Source organism: Pinus tabuliformis, chromosome 2_1, assembly GCF_031772625.1.
Source record: "Pinus tabuliformis cultivar Carrire ecotype Pingquan chromosome 2_1, CPIR1, whole genome shotgun sequence".
NCBI classification, from domain to species: domain Eukaryota; kingdom Viridiplantae; phylum Streptophyta; class Pinopsida; order Pinales; family Pinaceae; genus Pinus; species Pinus tabuliformis.
This window is the reverse complement of record NC_142299.1, coordinates 97,411,103-97,433,047: the sequence shown is the minus strand read 5'-3', so window position 1 is coordinate 97,433,047 and position 21,945 is coordinate 97,411,103. Positions and strand designations below refer to the sequence as shown.

At 37.0% G+C, this 21,945-nt stretch overlaps 1 protein-coding gene across 1 annotated transcript; it reads left to right on the top strand.

Moving 5' to 3' along the window:
- The first annotated feature begins 834 nt into the window (after window positions 1–834).
- Window positions 835–2,302, top strand: LOC149198956 (uncharacterized). The gene is made up of 2 exons (XM_089399334.1): window positions 835–1,722; window positions 1,884–2,302. Exons 1-2 carry the CDS (start codon window positions 1,152–1,154, stop codon window positions 2,090–2,092), a joined length of 780 nt encoding a protein of 259 aa, XP_089255460.1. The 5' UTR covers window positions 835–1,151; the 3' UTR covers window positions 2,093–2,302.
- The last annotated feature ends 19,643 nt before the right edge of the window (window positions 2,303–21,945 follow it).

The following is a 21,945-nucleotide window of genomic DNA, read 5'->3' as shown; positions in this document are numbered from 1 at the left end:
CCAAGTTCATAAAATTAAAGAAGGGAATCCCAGGAGTTGCAACATTATTGCTGCAATACTGGGGCCCACCACCCACCTCCAAAATAATGTTGTTGGAATTGTACATTTGAGAGAGAGCATTCTCTCTATGGAGGAAACGACACAATTGCAGAGATAACCACAATTTGCATGATTTCTCTGTGACACCTTCACACATTCAATTCTATCCACAAACTATTTTTCTCTAGGGACACTGAAAACTTCTATTACGGGATCTGCAAACCTTCTATTGTGAAATGTGTAAGCCTTCTTTGCATGAAATTATAAGCTTTGAACTTCCACAAAGACAAAGGAAAGATCCTACCTTCACCGTGCCTTCTTCATGAAATGTGAAGGGAATCCTGTTATCTTTGACCAGCTCTTACCTTCACCTTGAAGGCAAATGCAACATTGTAGACATGAAGATAAAGGATTCTCAATAATCCAACATATGAAAATATTATTCCATGTGTCCAATTTGACTTATTAAGCAGGGAAAGACAATCTAAAATGACTGTATTAATCAGATTTTTTGGATTCCATATTTTCCCTCTTCTTGCCTCCAGTGATCAATATGTTGGAAACAAATGAATGAAGTTAAAATTAAATCAGATGAAGTGATTTAAATGGCTTGTCATTTAAGGTTGTTTGAGGGTTTTTATGATCACTTCTTGTTTTCACCATATAAATGATTTCTCTTTATTTTCTAAGTTTTAATGACATTTTATTTACACGATTCTTCTATAATTTATGACCCATGTATTTAGTTCCCCACGCCCTTCTTCATTCACAATTCGTTCAAGTGGGTCGACAGTCAATGGCAGAAGAAGATATTTTGCTGTTTTGAGAAAAGGCCAAGTGAATGACAAGGAGGATTGCAAGTTGTCATACCCATAGCCTCATTCCATCCTATTAATACATGGCTCAGAGTAGTGCCAATACCAAGTTGTCTGGTGGAAGTAAGGCCACCCTGTGGGCATCTGTTGCAGCCAATACGCTGAGTACAGGCATTGGCTTGCCATTATTTTTGCTCCGGCGATGTAGTCGTGTCTTGGGTTCTTGTTTTTCACCCACTCCCACTAACATTTCTGAAGGCTCGGTATTACAGATACAGGAGGTTGAGGTGAAGTTAGATGTTGTCTTCCGAAGTTATAATCAAAGATCACATGGATAAAAAGGCCGCCAAGATGTCAGGAAGCAGGTCGAATCCGAGAAATGCATCAGTGAAAAGACATGGCGATATGAGCAGCTCTGTAACAGCTCGAGGACCATTACCTCGCAATTTCAATCTCCACCATGAAAAAGATTTCCGTAGGTCCTCCACCTACTCTGGGCGCTCCTCCGAAGCCCAAAAGACTTGGGAGGCATCATCTTCATTTTCATCATCGAAATTGAAGAATAATAATACGACTGTGACAATGAGAAGGCCGAAGACACAACCTGAGCTTCTCAATCGGGATCAGTGGAAACACACGGCTTGGACGAATAATCGAGTGGATCAGGCGTTAAGCGCGAATAAGTTGTTGGTGAATGTGACAGTTGCACGGAGCATTGGTCCGCTGCGTGCATTACTCTCCAAAGATGCCACGGTGGAGGATGCGATTAAAGCCACCCTTGTTCTCTATGCCAAGGAAGGACGTAAGCCACTTCTCAGCAATGATCCCGCTTCATTTGGATTCCATTATTCACAATTCTGCATCAACTGTAAGTACCTTAATTTGTTTTAGTCCTGTAAATTGGGTTGAATTTTAGATACAACTTGTACCTAATATCGCAATTTCGGAGAAATGGTGGATGTACCTAGAATCAGGTTGGTGTGTTTGATATGAGAACCGTTGTTAATGGGTTGTCAGTTTTGTTGGCAGGTTTAAATCCAGGTGATAAGGTCAAGGATTTGGGTTCCCGCTCATTCTTCCTCTGTTCGAAGGAGACAGCCAATGAGAGCTGTGGAGTAAGCTTCAATGGCGGAGATACCGCAGTTACAGCCCTTTCATCGTTATCTTCATGTGGCATCTCGAGAATTACGGAGCCGTGGTACAACAAGCTTATGGGTTGTCTTCTGTCATCGCCTTAATAGGAATGGCGTGTAAGATATGGATAGGGATTTGGTTGGAAATGTTTCGAAGCAGCACATCGAGAAAAAAATGTGAATATGGTTTTCTTGAATATGGTTATGAAAGTAGTAGGACGTATCCCTTATCTATGAAAATAGTAAGCCGTATCTATTATCTGTTGGGATTATTAGGTTGTGTAACTCTCGTTGATAAATATGTTTATTTTGAAATTGGGTTTTGAGCATTTTAATAATTAGGTTGTGTATCTCTCTTGGTTTATTTTCAAATTTGGTTTTAAATATTTTAATAATTAAGTTTATATTGGGTTTGTTTTGGAATTGAATTTTAAGAATTTCAATTTAATTATTAGTAATAGTTTTTAAAGGTGTAAAGGTACACCAAAGTAATGGAAAATTTGGAGGATTATCTCGCTACTAACAGAGTCTACCAAATAGTTTAGACAAATTACAAAATAATCAACAAAAAAACATATACCAATTTCATGGAAGTTTTCCATGACAATCTCGTTCATTTTCTTTCACCATTTCAAGCATGGAATTTATACAAAAAAAGAAAATCTCCATAATCCATCTTGAAAGTCATTCTACCACTTCAACTAAAAGATATACAGGTTTCAGAATGCCAATGTCAATTTGTACCACTCCTTGCAAATCCCTCTTTAGTGAACACTTGGGAATAAGTGGTCTGGGATTGAGATGGGTGGCTGAAACTTGCATGTTCCAGTTCCCATGTCAAAGAGGCATTGGTCTTCTTCAGTCGTCAAAGTTTCCTCCAATGCCTCGAAGCATAACTCCATTCCTCTAGCGCGCCATGGATTCTAAAGTAAGAATGAAATGGTGGACTAATACACTATTCAATAATATTAATATACCACAATTAATGAGGAAAGAAAGAACTAAGGGAAATAGTATAAGGAGATATTGGTTAAGAATCAAGAAGAATTTGTATATGAGGACAGGAGCTAGAGTTTGAAATTCAGATCTACAGACGTTTGATCTTCATTTGACCTCAAATTTAAAATTTATTTGGTTGCAGGACAAACATAAAATTACCTCATCATAGGAACACCTTCGATGTAATTAGGTGAGTGGTAGGGATTTAGCCTCATTAGAATATTCATTAATATTCTTGGCAATAAACACAAATAAAATGATGAGATTTATTTCCAAGGAGTTATGATCTTTTATTTTTACATTCATTTAAATTCATTAATTAAAAAAATATCATATGAATAAGTGTCATATGAAATGAGTTATGGTTTTTCGGGCGTGTGGTATTAATAAGCTATGGTATTGGCCTATGGAATTAAAACAAATCCTATTTACAAATTAAGAACAAAGTCGAGGTGGATCTCCATGATTAAGAATATTGTTACATTTTTTTTTTTTGTAAATGTATATATGTTTAACTTATATATTAGGAAAAATCCAACACCCTAAGGGAGGATTGATAAACAATTGACTTGTGGTCTCTCGAAAATACTCTTGTTCTTAACCTTCCAAATACCCCAAGCAATGAAGACCAAAAGATATTTTAGGAATCCCATATGTTGTGTCCACCATTCCACACAAGATTCCAGAAGTTAGTCAATCCTAGCTCAGGAAGATTGAGGAGTTGACCAGCTTCCCTCCATAGTTCTCTCAAAAAACTTTAGGAAGAAAATATATCTATTACATAATCAAAATCCTGTAAGCGTAAATAACAAATATTAGGACCCAAATAACCACATTGCACCAGATTGTCCTTGGTCAAAATCTTGTTATCCATAGCAAGCCACAGGAAACATTTTAGTTTTGGCGGGATGTGCCAGTCCCAAATATTCTTCTTCCACCATCTAACACCAGAGTTGTCTACATGTTCATTTATCAACTAATATGCCAACTTAGCAATTATGTGTCCTGTGGCAAGGTTACCACACCATACTGTTTGATTCGCTCTATCTTAAAGGAAAATTCCACTGCAAGTTAGTTTATTAATGTAGTCCTCCCACTCCAAATCTTGCATCAAACGAAGACCCAAGTTTGAAAAGGAGTGCCACTAACTCGTAGGTTGTCACGATCCACATATAAATGATCCTATTGTAAATAGTGAATACTCTTGAGTAGATAACTAGGTGATAAGTTCAAGGGACAAATTGTAAAACATTTCCCCACCAATGAAGGAATTCATCCCCAAATTGATTTGCCCCCCCCTCTTAACTTTCCATGCCATAAGTTTTCTAAACTACATAAAGGAATCCAATAGGCCCTTCCAAATATTAGATCCTCCCTCCTACATAGATATACTACCAAATCACAACCAATCCCTCCATGATTGGCTTTTTAAGCATTTATCCATAGTTACTCCACTCCATATACCATCCCCATTCATAAGCCTCCATAAACCCTTCATGGAAAGAGTAATATCAAAAATGTTGGAGGTTCTTGAAGTCCCAACCACCTGATCCATTTGGCCTTGGTAATACCTCCCAATTTAATAGATCGTAACCCCCATTCCTTTTTTGTCCAAACCATAGGAATTTAAAAATGTCTGCCCATTCACTTTAGGACTGATTTAGCCATCTTCGATAGGGTAAACTAGTAAACAGGTATTCCCTCCAAGACAAATTTTACCAGAATAATCCTTCCACCAATTGAGCGCCACTTACTACACAAAATATTGATACATTTATCAATATGATCCAATAGTCATTTCCAATCTCACCTAATAGTAATTAGGGTTTAAATGGAAGCCCATGTAGGTGAAACCTGAATTAAGTTGGGCCACATAATACAGAAGAAGAGCAGAGATGTCCACTAAAGTGTCCTCTGGAACATTATCTGAAAAATAGATGATTTTTCCTGGCTAATAAACATCCCAGAAGTAATACAAAAGATATTGAAAATAGTGTAGGTGTCACATCTCCATCTTGGCTTAATTTTTTTTTTTGACCTCTTTATTTACACAAATATATTTCTTTTATTTAATCCTAATTAATAGAATACTATTGCTCATTAGGCTTCCAGTGACAATTGCCACATTCTACATATTCTATAACTAGTTCATAACACATGATTTCTTTTTCTATTGGGTATCACTATACATCAATACAGTGAACTTTTCATACATTCGCTATCCATTTCATAAATATTATTAGAAAGATATGCATGATTTGTTTAATGTTACAATGGTATATGAGGTTTGATTACCATATCTCGACTTATATATATATATATATATATATATATATATATATATATATATATATATATATATATATATATATATATATATATATTGCTACCAAATGTTCTACCCCCCCAATCTAGGCATAAATCTTACTTGAAAAAAGGCATACCAATTCTAACCATCAAATTTAATAGATGATAAGGTTGACCCTTACCTTAGGTGTTAAACCCGGATCTACCCTATATATATATATATATATATATATATATATATATATATATATATATATATATATATATATATATATATATTGCTACCAAATGTTCTACGCCCCCATTATAGGCATAAATCTTACTTGCAAAAAGGCATACCAATTCTAACCATCAAATTTAATTGATGATAAGGTTGAACCTTACCTTAGGTGCTAAACCCGGATCTCCCCTTTGCATTTGAAGTCGGCCACACTAGCATTTACCCAGACATGTGACTAGAAATATAGGTAGTTTCTCTCGGTGGTCCATAACCCTATTTTTAGCGGTAAACATAACTAAAGACTCTCAAAACTTCACGATGATATTCCCTTGTGGAATTTTTTGCAGTTTGCTTCCACTTGTGTACTATACTAGTGATATGACCTACACCTCTCTGAGCAAAGGATGGAGGGTTGAGATCTTTCGTCCTGCCACTAGAGTAACCTCCCTAAGGGATCACTGGAACCATTTTCCATTTGGTCTTTCTCTTCCAATGCTTTGACTATACCGATTAGGGTTTGGCGATTCCATTGATTTCTTAGGAGGAAACTACAATCGGATGAACTTTGGGTTCCAAAACATTGAGGGGGAAGGTAAGGATAAGTATCGTTGATATTTTATTGTGTTGACTAATTAAATTTTTTGGAGATTAGGAAATGCTAACATACAAGTATGGTTATCCTTGCAAGTTCAACTCTCGCATCGTTCAAGGCTCGATGTTACCCAGAACAAAACGAGTAAGTTGGTCCACCACTTAAGATGACGTTTATTTTTAATTTAACACGTGCTAGCTTAGTAGGTCAAAATACCCTATAGGTATCAATACCCTACTAAGTTTGCACTGTTCTTTTTTCTCTAGTGTTGGGTCCTTAATTTTCCATTATTATTATCACTTCTTAACATCCATTTCATCCATTTCTACTATTCTTTTATCACATTATTTACCATAATTTATTATATAATTCCATTTCATAATTAATTATGCTCTTGTGGATAAGTAACATTTGTTCTCCTTTATTTCTAATAAATTGATGATTATTGTGAGTGATATTGCTAATAATGGTTTATAGATAAATTTGTTATAACATCACTCATGATTTTAGCCTCCAAGTTCTCTTGCAGATTGCAAATTTGATCTTCAATGCATAATCAAATATTCCAACTCAGAATTTCGCTGGAATAAAACATGACATCTTTGCATTGGACATTTTGGGCAAATGAAGAAGAATATTAAAAAACTGAGACATGGGTTTTTTTTGGAACGGACCAAACCAATTTCCTCATGAATAGTTTTCAGAAATTCGGTTTGGATTGGGAGAAAAGAAAGGTTCTTCGAAGGATATATTCGTAGATTTTCTGTTGTGGCCATTTTCCAATTTTCCGCAATTGCAATGAACAAATTCGACTTGTTCTAGTTGAATCAGGATGTCAAGATCTCTCAAATCTCATCTTGTTGATTGATATTTTGTAATCAATTTTGTTGTAAATTGCCCTTGGCTATTTGTATATTTAAAAAGACACAAATCAGGAAGAATGGGGGGGATGTAGGGGAGTAGATCAGATATTGAAGGTTTTACTTGAGAATGTAACATGAGACTTTTGTATTTTCATTTTTATTAATGCAATATTGATATTGTGATTATCTAGCTTTCGATCCTTTCTACCATAGCCCTGATCAGGGAGTTGGGTCCGCTCTTCTAATCAGGTGCTGCGTGGTTCCTTTGTATGTATGATGTTTTATTTATGGTGTTATTTCCTTATTATTGTTACATATTTTCATAGATTGTTGTGAATACCTTTTTAAGTTCTGCGATTTAATTTCTAAACCTGTTACAACAGTGCTTTGATTTCTTAATCACGAACCCTTGGTTGATGACTGTAACCTTGCTCCTGCATATACCTTGCGTGTTACCTTGAAAAATGTACGCACCCGAATTGATGAATTAATGTGGTAAAGGGTTGAATCATAGCATTCACACTTGTACACCAACATTTTGGCGTCATTGTCGGGGAAGGCTGACAAGGTGCAAGACACGATATCTATCGACCAGAGGGTCAATCTCTCGTCCTTGGGAGGGAAATAGTTCTCTTACCATGCTCCAAGTCATGAGCTTAGAATTTTCCTGTATTTTTGTTTGTTTTGATTTAGAAAGACCCAATCTCTTGTCCTAGGGAGGGAATGGTCCTTTGACGCCCTACTCCGGGTCTCAAGCTTTATATTTTCTTGTATGTGTGTTCTTTCCTTGTTTGGTTTCTTGTCTTGGGGAGGGAAGGATCTTTTGACACCGTGCTCCAGGCCTTGAACCCTAGCTTCCTTTTTTTTAGTTGTTTTCCTTTCTTGTTTTCTAAAAACCGATCTCTCGTTTTGGGGAGGGAATGGTCTTTTGACACCCTACTCCAGGTCCTGAGCATTGTGACCTAATATCGACATTTTCATCGCACCAACTTGCATGAACAAAGATCCAAACAAAAGGGGCAAAGGAAGGCCCTCAAAACACACGGGTGGAAGTCAAGGAAGAAAGCATCAACATAATTTGGAACCTAGTCGAAGAACTTCACGATACGACAACTATGGGAAATCAAGACTGTATTGAAGGCTGGTTTCACTCTATTGTTTGCTTGCAACATCACTCCATACTTCAACAATTCTTGGCACCATCCTTAACAGAGAAGCTGGTCTCTCATACCCTAGTATTCATTGACATGCATTTCTCAAAATCAGTTATGTACACACTTGAGGCCTTATTTCCAAAATGGTTCCATTGGAAGTGCCCTTATATATAAATATATTTTATTTTTCAAGGTATAATAGTGTTGGCATTATGGTTCAAGTGTTGTCCTTGATGGCAACTCACTCAGTGGATGGTACAGGTGCTCAAAGGTTAGTACAGGTGATGGCAACTCAATCAGAAGACAGATCTCAGTACAGCATGGCAAGAAAGCTCATACACGCTCTTTCGTTAAGCCCAAGTCGCGTGTACACGCAAGTTAGATTCAGAAAAAGCGCGTGTATGTGGAAAGGTTCCTTTGGTTCATGGTGGTTAGACCTTGGAAGTTGTGCCTATGATTTCGGACCATTATGTCTCGACGGGCGTGTCGATCCCTAGTTTTAAAGTTGATGGTATTGTGTTACTATGGTTTTGGCTCTTGGTATTGAGAAAGGCCTAAGGCTATATAAGGAGAAGAAGATCATTAGGCAAAAATCATCTTTTTCGACAAGGCATGAATATCTAAGAGAGAAAGAGATCTGATATGCAGGTTCTGAGTTGGTTGATCTGAGCTAAGGAGAGATCTCATCGGGTGATGGTGAACTAGATCTAAGGAGAGATCGGGATCAAATGGTTTGAAATGCACTATCATGTTGATTATGCGTATTTCTAGATCTGCATATTGTCGCAATGTTACGTTCTGAGTCTAACTAATATCTGGTACAGCTGCAAGTTGAGAAAGTTTATTTTTAGATCTGTACGCAGGTTGGCTTCGGTAAAAGCGCGTGTATACGCGGTTTCTGCTCATTAAAGTAGCGTATATCTTTTGAAGCTTGATTTGGGTTTACAGTGGGATCTGACTGTTATTACAGAGTTCTGTAGTCTGCTCTGTGTTCTGGTAACTGGTGATTGACAGGGTTCAGTGGTTCAGTGATTCAAAGTTGGTTGTTTTATGCTTCAATGATCTGTTGTGAAAATTGAATGAATTGTGGTCTTCAGATTGTAATGTTGTGCTTCAGGAATATCCAAGTCTGAAAATGTATGAAAAGTGATACCTGGAAGAAGTAAGATTGTAGGTCAGCACCTACATACTAGTATTTTGGCTAGTACAAAAGAAAAGGGGGTTGGAGCTCCCTTCCAAGGAAGTTTGGAGAACGAGAGAAGGTTGAAGCCTTCTGCAGGTTGTAGCCTGCGTACTGGTATAAGGCTGCACCAGTACAAAAGATTGTAAACTGAAGTTTCATATTAAGAAAGATAGAGACAACTTGCAGCAGGTGGTTTTCACCCACATTGGGTTTCCACCTTATATCTTGGTGTTCATGTGTGTGGCTTTTTATCTGTTCTGTTATACTGCACATGTTTACTGTTAATATGATGAATAATGTCCTGATGCACTTAATTGAAGAATAAGCCAACTAAATTGTGAGTTTTCTGCTTATACGCTGTTTTACTTCGTCACAGTAGCGTGTACACGCTGGTTCACTTAGCTGAAGTAGCGTATATGTTTTGGGCATTTGAAAAGTTTGATTAATCTGATAATACTGATTCACCCCCCCCTCTCAGTATTATTTCCAACAATTGGTATCAGAGCAGGTCCTTCAGAGAAGCTTGATCGCTTGAAGGAAGATCATTCATCATGAGCAACTACGAGAAAGAAGCATCAATCAGGCCACCGGTTTTTGATGGAACAAATTTCAATTATTGGAAGGTAAGAGTTACTGCATATCTTCAATCTCTTGGTACAGAAGTTTGGGACATTGTAGAAAAAGGTTATGCTTTTCCTTCAGCTACTCCTACAGATCCAGATGGAAAAAAGGCATATGAAACAAATGCAAAAGCAGTTGCTACCCTATTAGGAAGTATATCTCAAACAGAATTCATGAAGGTCATGCACTTCAAATCAGCAAAAGAAATATGGGACAAAATGATCACTAGCTATGAAGGAGATGAACAGGTAAAGGAAGCTAAACTTCAAACACTCAGGATTCAATATGAGACTCTCAGGATGTATAATGATGAAAGTGTGGCTAATTATTTTCTCCGGGTAGATGAGATTGTTAATTGTATGAAAAACTTGGGTGAAGAAATAAGAGAAACTATAGTAGTTCAAAAGGTTCTAAGATCTTTATCCCCCAAGTTTGAATCTAAAGTATCTGCAATAGAAGAAAAAGAAAATCTCCGTGTTCTCACTATGTCTCAGCTACATGGAATTCTAACCGCTTATGAAATGAGAAAGGGAGGTCCATCTGACAGAAGGGAAGCTGCTTTTAAGGCATCAGGAAAAGAAGATTACTATGAAGCAAGCCATGTTCCAGAAGAAGAGGAAGAAGAATCAAATTTTGTCAGAAATCTTCAAAGGGGTTCTGGAAGGTTCAGAGGTAAGCTCCCTTTCAAATGTTTTGCTTGTGGGAAAGTAGGTCATTATGCTGCAAAATGTCCTTATAAGGATAAAGGAAAAGAACCTGCTAGATGGAACAAGAAACAAAGTGCAAATAGGAAAAGCTACTACACCCATGAAGATAGTGATGGCTTATCAAACAGTGATGAAGATGAACAAGGTAATAAATATAAGCTGTTAATGGCATTTGAAGATGATGATTATGAGGATGCTATAGATGTGGATAATCTCTATAATGAAATCACTAGACTCAAGAGAAGCATAGAAGAAAGGAATGTGATTATTGATACTTTGCAATTTCAAATTGATGAAAAGGAAAAACATCTTGAAAAACTAGAAGGTGAAATTGTTGGTCTCAGAAAAGAAATTGAGAAAACAAAAACTATTAATCTTAAATTTGTCAAAGGATCTGAAACCTTGGATGAGATTATTAGTGTGCAGCGGTCTCCTCTAAACAAAACAGGTTTGGGCTATAATGGAGAAACCTCTCAAGCATCCACCTCAAAAAGTTATCTTGATGCAGCAAAAGGAAATGAGCGGAAGAACAATGAAGATAATCAGGTAAAGCAGGGACGAGTTACAAACAGAAACTATCAGGGACAATCCTCCTTAAGGATGAACAAAAGCTACAACCAACCACAGGTAAAATCTTCTCAGTTTGGCTCAAGAATAGATGAAAATAGAAATTACAATCAGTTGGCTGGTAGATTCAATAACCGCAGAAGCTTCTTCAATGGACAATGCTTTTCTTGCCACAACTTTGGTCACAGAGCAGCTCAATGTGTTGCATATAAAACAATCATGACTAGGGAAGCTCAAAAACAAAGAAGTATGACAGGGATTACAAAAAGGACCTATAACAACTTTTCGGTGCTTGAAAATGAAGTTGAATGTTCTATTTGCAATAATTTTGGTCATAAAGACTCTGAATGCAGGAGCAGGTTTCAGGAGAAAAAGGAACAAGCCACAAGCACCAAAACATGGAGAATAAAGGAACCTCAAACAGAAAGATGTGGGATAGCATTTTATGCAGAAGGACAGGAAAATCTATGGTACATTGACAGTGGATGTTCGAAACATATGACAGGTGATAAAGAAAAACTTGAATCTTATTCTACTTTAGAAAAGGGAAAGAAAGTCTCTTTTGGAAATGATACTCCTGCTACTATAAAAGGAAAAGGTATTGCTCCTTTAAAAGAAAAGGTCAAGGCTGGAAATGTTTTGTATGTTGATGGATTGAAACATAATCTTCTAAGTGTCAGCCAGATGTGTGATCAAAAAACAGAGGTTATTTTCAGATCGAATGGATGTCTTGTTCGTGATCTTGATACAGGTAAAACAGTTCTCAAAGGCAAAAGAACTCCAAATAATCTGTACATATTTGAAGAAGAACAACAACAATGCTATCTTAGCAAAGATGAAGAGCACTGGTTATGGCATCGAAGGTTGGGACATCTAAGCTTCTCACAAATAAGGAAAGCATGCAAATATCAGGCAGTTCGCGATCTTCCAGATATCAAAATTCCAGACAACACCATATGCAAATCTTGTCAGTTTGGAAAACAGACCAGAACTAACTTTCCAGAGAAGGAAGGGTCAGCTAGCTTGCCTCTTGAGCTAGTCCATACAGATGTATGTGGTCCATTTAGGAAAAGGTCACCTCGAGGAGAAGAATATCTGATATTATTCATTGATGATTTCTCAAGGTTTGTTTGGTTAGGGCTTATGAAGCACAAAGATGAAGCATTCGAAAAATTCAAATCCTTCAAAGCATTGGCCGAAAATGAATCAGGACACAAAATCAAGTGCCTCAGATCTGACAGAGGTGGGGAGTTCACATCAAATGAATTTTTTGATTTCTGCGATGAACATGGGATACGAAGAGAATTCTCTACAGCTAGAACTCCTCAGCAAAATGGGGTTGTGGAAAGAATGAACAGAACTATCCAACAAATGGCTCGTGCTATGCTCGATGAATCAGGTACTCCTGCAACCTTCTGGGGAGAAGCCGCACATGCTGCTGTTATCATTCTTAACAAAACAAATGTCCGAGTAAACAGCACTCAAACACCTCATGAGCTTTGGAGTGGTAAAACTCCTTCCGTGAAGCATTTCAAAATCTTTGGGAGCAAATGTTATATTAAGAACACTGATGAGCAACTTGGCAAACTTGAACCTAGAGCAGATGAGGGCATTCTTCTTGGTTATTCTCCACATAGCAAAGCATACAAGTGCTACAATAAAAGACTTGGCAGAATTGTTGACAGTATTGATATAGTGGTTGATGAGAAGGGATATATTCCTAGGCAAGTTCATCATGAAGAAGATGAAGGTTACTCTCAAAGGCGAAATGATGAAGAAGAAGAACCTCAAGAAGAGAAGAATCTCAAGAAGAACCAGAGGAGCAGACAAGAATAGAAGAGAAGACTCCATCCAGATATGTCCAAAAGAATCATCCAGAAACTCAGATTGTGGGGCAGAAAGAAGCAGGAGTACAAACAAGAAGGACACTTGCAGAAGCTTCAAGCTACTTGGCTCTACTTTCCTCCATTGAACCACAAAATGTGAAAGAAGCATGCAAAGATGAATGTTGGGTCAAAGCAATGGATGAAGAACTTGAGCAAATCGAAAGGAACAACACTTGGGAATTGGTTCCTAGACCAAAAGATAAGAATGTAATAGGAACAAAATGGGTCTTCAAGAATAAGTTAAATGAAAATGGAGAAGTAATTAGAAACAAGGCCAGACTTGTTTGTAAAGGGTATGCACAGCAAGAAGGAATAGATTTTGAAGAGACCTTTGCTCCTGTGGCAAGACTAGAGGCCATCCGAATGTTCCTTGCTCTCTCAAGCTTTCAAAACTTCAAGGTATTTCAAATGGACGTGAAATCAGCCTTCCTGAATGGAGACTTAGAAGAAGAAGTATATATTGAGCAGCCAGATGGGTTCATTCTTGGGAATGATCCAAACCTTGTATGCAGATTGAAAAAGGCTCTTTATGGGCTCAAACAAGCCCCAAGGGCTTGGTACTATCGGTTGGACAAATATCTTCACCAACAAGGCTTTTCAAAAGGATCAGCAGATAGCAATCTCTATATAAAAATTGAAAATAACAAATTGCTAATTCTTGTTGTTTATGTAGATGATATTATTTTTGGCAGCAATGAAGAGACTATGAGTCAAAACTTTGCCTTGGTTATGCAGAAAGAATTCGAAATGTCACTTCTTGGAGAATTGACATATTTTCTTGGATTGCAAATCCAACAAAATGAAGGAGGTATCTTCTTGTCTCAAACCAAATACCTCAAGCAGATCTTGAAGAAGTATGGCATGGAAGAGTCAAAACCAGTATGTACACCCATGGTTACAGGATGCAGCCTCAGTGCAAATGATGAATCAGCAGCAGTCCACCAACCCACTTATAGATCCATGATTGGGAGTTTGCTTTATTTGACAGGTACTCGACCAGATATTACACATGCAGTAGGAATGGTTGGAAGATTTCAAGCCAACCCAAAGGAAACTCATCTTCAGGCAGTCAAAAGAATCTTCAAATATCTTCAAGGGACCCAAAACTATGGCTTATGGTATCCTAGAAATACTGATCTCACTCTTCATGCTTACACAGATGCAGATTGGGCTGGAAGTGTGGATGATAGGAAAAGCACAAGTGGAGGTGCTTTCTTCATGGGTTCCAGATTAGTATCTTGGTTCAGCAAGAAACAAAGTTCGATTGCCTTATCTACAGCTGAAGCAGAATATGTAGCTGCAGCATCTTGTTGTACACAACTTCTTTGGATGATGCAGACCTTGCAGGACTTTCAAATCACTTGCACTCCACCTGTCTCTATCTTATGTGATAATACAAGTGCAATCAGCATTTCAAAGAATCCAGTCATGCACTCAAAGACCAAGCACATACCAATCAAGTACCATTTTCTTCGGGAACAAGTGCTTGAACAGAAGGTCAAGTTGGAGTATGTTCCTTCTAAGGAACAAGTTGCTGATATTCTCACAAAACCACTGCCCAGGGAAACTTTTGAATATCTCAGACAAAAGCTGGGAGTAGTTAATGCTTCATCCTGTTGTTGAAATTTGTTTGTTCTACAGAAAAGTTGGTATACGCAGGTTACGGGAGTAATAGGAGCGTATACACGAGGATTCATGGTGGGAAAGTCGCGTGTATGCTGGACGCTTGTTGCAGAACGAATATCCGCGTACATACGCTGTTTTATACAGGAGAAAACGCGTATGTAAAGTTCTGAACAGCAAGGGAAAACTCTGAAGTTCTGAACAGCAATAGGAATGTCAGAATTATTCAGGCACAGTTTCAGGGAGTGCAACAGGCACAGGTTCAGGGGGAGCAGCTCAAAAGTCTCATAAAGCATTGTTGGCATTCAGATGTGTTTTGGTTGTTGGTTTCAGGAGAAGGAGCTCAGAAAGAAATTCTAGTTGCTGATATAACAAGATGTTTATCAGATGCTGCTGATGTCTTTCCTAAGTCTTGGTCTAGATCTGTTGTCTCTATGTCATGTATCTCTCTTGTCTCTTTTATGGTGTCAAGGTCATGTAACGGCCTTTGTTGGTTTCCCCACTATGCCTGGGATGAATGATGAAATGTTCATGTATTATCATGGTTAGGTGGATGAGTCAATATTGATGTATCCCCACTTGGTTGGGTGGATGAGTCATTTTTTTTTTGTATATCCTCACTTAGTTGAGAAATGGATGTATGTATGAGTCTTTGGTGATAGGAAGGTCTTTTATGATGTATAGAGTCATGTTCTTCTTGAAGAACATCTTTTGCAGATCTTGCCTACAGTCAAGGGGAGCATGAACAGCACTTGGTGAGCAGGATGGATAGATTGGTACTCTTTGGCATTCACAAAGGGGGAGCACACTTGGAGATTTCAGCATGTACTCAGGGGGAGTATGGACAGCAGTATGGACAGCAGAAGGATTACCAAGGAAGAGAATATCTTGGTCCTCCCTTTGCCCTTGATGTCAAAGGGGAGAGTGACACTTGGTGTGGTGTGTGGTGGTTGCCATCAAGTCCAAAGGGGGAGATTGTTGGCATTATGGTTCAAGTGTTGTCCTTGATGGCAACTCACTCAGTGGATGGTACAGGTGCTCAAAGGTTAGTACAGGTGATGGCAACTCAATCAGAAGACAGATCTCAGTACAGCATGGCAAGAAAGCTCATACACGCTCTTTCGTTAAGCCCAAGTCGCGTGTACACGCAAGTTAGATTCAGAAAAAGCGCGTGTATGTGGAAAGGTTCCTTTGGTTCATGGTGGTTAGACCTTGGAAGTTGTGCCTATGATTTCGAACCATTATGTCTCGACGGGCGTGTCGATCCCTAGTTTTAAAGTTGATGGTATTGTGTTACTATGGTTTTGGCTCTTGGTATTGAGAAAGGCCTAAGGCTATATAAGGAGAAGAAGATCATTAGGCAAAAATCATCTTTTTCGACAAGGCATGAATATCTAAGAGAGAAAGAGATCTGATATGCAGGTTCTGAGTTGGTTGATCTGAGCTAAGGAGAGATCTCATCGGGTGATGGTGAACTAGATCTAAGGAGAGATCGGGATCAAATGGTTTGAAATGCACTATCATGTTGATTATGCGTATTTCTAGATCTGCATATTGTCGCAATGTTACGTTCTGAGTCTAACTAATATCTGGTACAGCTGCAAGTTGAGAAAGTTTATTTTTAGATCTGTACGCAGGTTGGCTTCGGTAAAAGCGCGTGTATACGCGGTTTCTGCTCATTAAAGTAGCGTATATCTTTTGAAGCTTGATTTGGGTTTACAGTGGGATCTGACTGTTATTACAGAGTTCTGTAGTCTGCTCTGTGTTCTGGTAACTGGTGATTGACAGGGTTCAGTGGTTCAGTGATTCAAAGTTGGTTGTTTTATGCTTCAATGATCTGTTGTGAAAATTGAATGAATTGTGGTCTTCAGATTGTAATGTTGTGCTTCAGGAATATCCAAGTCTGAAAATGTATGAAAAGTGATACCTGGAAGAAGTAAGATTGTAGGTCAGCACCTACATACTAGTATTTTGGCTAGTACAAAAGAAAAGGGGGTTGGAGCTCCCTTCCAAGGAAGTTTGGAGAACGAGAGAAGGTTGAAGCCTTCTGCAGGTTGTAGCCTGCGTACTGGTATAAGGCTGCACCAGTACAAAAGATTGTAAACTGAAGTTTCATATTAAGAAAGATAGAGACAACTTGCAGCAGGTGGTTTTCACCCACATTGGGTTTCCACCTTATATCTTGGTGTTCATGTGTGTGGCTTTTTATCTGTTCTGTTATACTGCACATGTTTACTGTTAATATGATGAATAATGTCCTGATGCACTTAATTGAAGAATAAGCCAACTAAATTGTGAGTTTTCTGCTTATACGCTGTTTTACTTCGTCACAGTAGCGTGTACACGCTGGTTCACTTAGCTGAAGTAGCGTATATGTTTTGGGCATTTGAAAAGTTTGATTAATCTGATAATACTGATTCACCCCCCCCTCTCAGTATTATTTCCAACAAATAGTTAGTGTAGAAAATAGAATAAATAAGTACATAAATAAATAAATTTCTTTATATGTAGAAAGAGTTGTGTTTGCTGCAACTTGCTGAGTATATCAATATCAGTGGTAAATATTTGAATTTAATTATGTATGTAGATGTATTATATTGAAAATAAAATTTATACAAACACTCATCATCATTTTGAAAAAAAAAATTGCTTGATTATCATATCTTATGGCGTGTGGGCTTGATAAAACTACTGAAATCATAGTCAATAAAGTCATGTTTTGAGGGATAAAATTGGCATATTTTCAAAACCTGTTTCTATCCTCAGTAGCCCTTTATTTCTATACAATTTGAATCACTCAATTTGGATTTGAAATGAAAAAGTTATGACTAAAACATTGACAGTATGCCTAGTAGGCAGCTCAGGAACAGAGTTGGGACAATTAACTTTTGGAGACCTAAATGACTAGATTTTCGAAACCTGTCTCTATGGTATATCACCCTATTAATCTAGTTTACAATTCAATTTTAATCACTCAATTTAGATATTGTATGAGAAAGTTATGACCAAAATACTAACTGTCTATTGTAAATCAGCACCTTTAAAACTCTGTTTTTCCGACTGTTCCTTTGCACATTTGACCCATCAATTTTTCATGATCTCAAAAAAAATGTTTCGATTGGATATATTTAACTGAATATAATTTAATATCCAATTTGAATCATTTGAATCCGTCATCAAACGAAAAAGTTATGCTTAAAATATCCACTGTTGGTCTAAGCTGGGAAATCGAAAATGACTCTGTTATGCAGGTTGTTCTAAGTAAACTTGACATATCATACCATGGAATTTTCAAAACCTGTTTCTATTGGTGATATAACTTTGAAGTAGCTCTCATTTGGCTTTGGAATCACTCAAATCAAACGAAAAACAAAGGAGTTATGATTAAAACACTGCTGGTTAGTATGGTCGACCACTGCTCTCCCGCAGGTGACAAATAAATTTTTCTTTGTTTATCTTTCTATGGATTTGTTTTATAGAGTAACTAATTGTTATTTTTTTCATATTTATTGGATTTAGAGAGCCCGATCACCTCTCTTCTTCCATGATTACATGTTTTATTGCAGGTAGACGCTCGTTTTTTGCAAGTCCCAAGAGAATAAAGGAGGTCGATTTGTTTTTGAACAAATGATTCTTGAAGGCAATAATAATGAAATAATAGATTTTCATCCAAGCATCTATTAAGAAATCTAATATCATGTAATTTTGATTCTTTCAAGGTGCCATGGAAATTGATCATAAGAGTTTGTTACAAAATTATTCCCGTTATTTCTCACCAACAACATGAAGACTTTTTCATTACCTAATGGATTCATAACAGGAGAAATGGAGAATTTATTTCCATTTGAAGATCCAAGTCATTTCCGCCAAAACGTTTTTCCATTCGTTTACGATAGATTGACAGATTGTTGTTTCTGGAAACAGATTGATATTCCCTTAGGAAACAACATTGTTGCAGTCAAAATCATAGTCGTTGCAACTTAAGTTATTTATTTATTTATTGTTTTCAATAAATTATTGTTTCCTTTCTGATTCCCCTTATGTTTTTATGCTTTAGGTGTTCAAAGTCATAAATTTTGTTCCTTCATCTAAATAAAAGGAAGTTCTCAAGTTTCATGATGATTGCTCCATATTTATCCATTTGTTCTCGAGTATTATCAGTATATGGTTTTCTCAGATCCTTAGATGTTGTTACTTCGCTGATGCTGTTACTCCCGAAAATTTTCTAAGTATCAGATGTTGTTACTCATTAGATGTTGTTACTCCTTGGGTGTTGTTACTTCGCCGTTGCTGTTACTCCCGAAAATTTTCTAAGTATCGGATGCTGTTACTCCTTGGATGTTGTTACTCCTTAGGTGTTGTTACCTCGCCGCTGCTGTTACTCCCGAAAATTTTTCTAAGTATCGGATGCTATTACTCCTTGGTTGTTGTTACTAATTGGGTGTTGTTACTCCGCCGCTGCTGTTACTCCTAAAAATTTTCTAAGTGTCAGATGTTGTTACTCCTTGGATGCTGTTACTCCATCGATGTTGTTACTCCCGAAAATTTTCTAAGTATCGGATGTTGTTACTCCACTGCTGCTGTTACTCCCGAAAATTTTCTAAGTATCGGATGTTGTTACTCCTTGGATGTTGTTGCTCCTTGGTGTTGTTGCTTTGCTGCTGCTGTTACTCCTGAAAATTTTCTAAGTGTCGAATGTTGTTACTCCTTGGATGTTATTACTCCGCCGATGTTGTTACTCCCGAAAATTTTTCTAAGAACCTGGTACTGTTACTCCAACCATGCTGATACTCCGCCAAGGTAAGTCACCAGGTACATCCCTGATCGACTCCGTGCATTTGATTCACGTTTCACTTATGACATGACCAACCATGACCGAGGACGGTCATACCTCAATTTGGGGGATAGGGGAAGGTGTTGCATTTAATGGAAAATGTATCATATTTAATAGCAATTATGTCATGTCATAATTTTTATTAAAATCTCACGTCAACTCCTACATCTCATGATTAGTACTACTATAATCCATAACAATCTGTAACCCCAGCTTATCCATGCATATTGGAACTTGAATCATGCATGATGACATTAACTTGGTGAATGGGGAAATACTTTTAAGTTTCTAGCTCCTTTTTGACATAATGATTGGGTAGCTAATTTATCTTTGTTTATCTATAAACATAATCTTATATTTAAGGAATAATTATGCAAAGATGATTTCATCATGTCAACTTTCAACTTTCCTAATTTGGCGAGTCCCTGATCTTGTAAAATTTATAATGTTGACCACAAAATTGTACTTAAATCTTTCCGTCACTATCTAATGAACTATTTCTCAACCCCAATCTTAACAAAGAAAAATATATTTATCAACAGTCATTTGAAGGTTGTTAGTTTTTGAGAAGCAAAATTACCTAAGTTGAAAATAGTTACTACAAAACTTTTTACGCCACCCCTAGCTCTTAAGGAGCTGGCTTGCCACCCCATCTATTAAGTAATATTTTGTTGATTAACAATAACCATAGTTTAATTTTAAACATAAATAGTCAATTGGAGGATAGGAGGTCTCATCATGAGCTGACCTACCATGATCATAGGTCCTAATAGAGTGACATTACCACTATTGGTCACCAAGCCAGGGTAATGGCCTTCGGTCATAAAACTGAAGGACAAGAGGTCTCATCACAAGCCAACTTGTTCACTTTTATTAGCTCCCGTGAATGGCATTATTATTAACTGGTTACCAAGCCAGAACAATGGTCTTGAGTAGACATCTAATTAAATTGAAATTCTTTTGTAACTATGTACTTATTTATAATAGATGGGACACTAGCATCTCAATGGGTTAAAAAGGCATCCCTGTCGAGGCTATGGACGCTTGCTGGCAACAGTGGCCATGCCTATGGTATAGAAGTTAATTCAATACCTTGATCTACTTGGTTACCTTCTTTTCTCAAAACTAACTGCTCATAAAGCCACTGTTGCATATATAAGGTTTGCTAGAACTCATGGTTCATGGGGTAATATTTAATCAGTTCTTAGATAATGGTGGTTATGGTTTATATCTATTATTGAATTATAAATATTTACTTTACATGTTAGGGATGAAACTTTTAGGATATTTGATATTTGACATTTTGTATCATCTAATCTATCATTCCTTTATTCTAAAAGTTTCATATCTTTAACCAAAGATAGTTGCTTTACCCAATCAATCTCTATTTAATCCTAGCTTAACAAAACTGCTATTATTTTGGGGTAGGATAAAGAGGCATAATTCTAATTTTGAATCCTGATGAATTACTGATTGAGGATACTCATGAGATGTGTTATAGAAATCTTGATGACAAGGAAACTAATGAGTTTGTGGGGGAGGAGATCTTGCTATAATTTCTGATTACTTTCTTTAAGCTTGCATGGCTTCCACCTTCCACATCACTTTCAACATCAACTCAACATACATTAGCTTCAACAAATATGAATCCATACATGCCATTCCACATTTTTATGGAGGTAAACTTGAGTTAAAATAACATAAGTTTTAATTTATTAAAATTTTAGGAGAATGTCATGAACAAAACCACTGAGAATTATTCATTCATATCTTTCAACCACTATTTCCCCTTCTTGGTTAATACAAAGGCATTGGGTTGCATGAGGACATGCATCATGTTCAGTTTGGGGGAGATGTTGGGTCCCTAATTTTTCAATATTATTATCACTTCTTAATATCCATTTCTACTATTCTTTTATCACATTATTTACCATAATTTATTATATAATTCCATTTCATAATTAATTATGCTCTTGTGGATAAGTAACATTTGTTCTCCTTTATTTCTAATAAATTGATGATTATTATGAGTGATATTGCTAATAATGGTTTATAGATAAATTTTTTATAACATCACTCATGATTTTAGCCTCCAAGTTCTCTTGCAGATTGCAAATCTGATCTTCAACGCATAATCAAATATTCCAACTCAGAATTTCGTTGGAATAAAACATGACAATTTTGTATTGGACATTTCTGGCGAATGAAGAAGAATCATAAAAATCAGAGACATGGGTTTTTTTTAGAATGGACCAAATCCGTTTCCCAATGAGCAGTTTTTAGAAATTCGGTTTGGATTGGGAGAAAAGAAAGGTTCTTCGAAGGATATATTCGTAGATTTTCTGTTGTGGTCATTTTCCCATTTTCCCCAATTGCAATGACCAAATTCGACTTGTTCCAGC

Coding starts and splice junctions, on each gene's coding strand:
- LOC149198956 (XM_089399334.1), top strand. CDS start 1,152: ATGTTGTCTTCCGAAGTTATAATCAAAGATCACATGGATAAAAAGGCC. Junction 1,723..1,883: donor TTCACAATTCTGCATCAACT/GTAAGTACCTTA, acceptor TTTTGTTGGCAG/GTTTAAATCCAGGTGATAAG.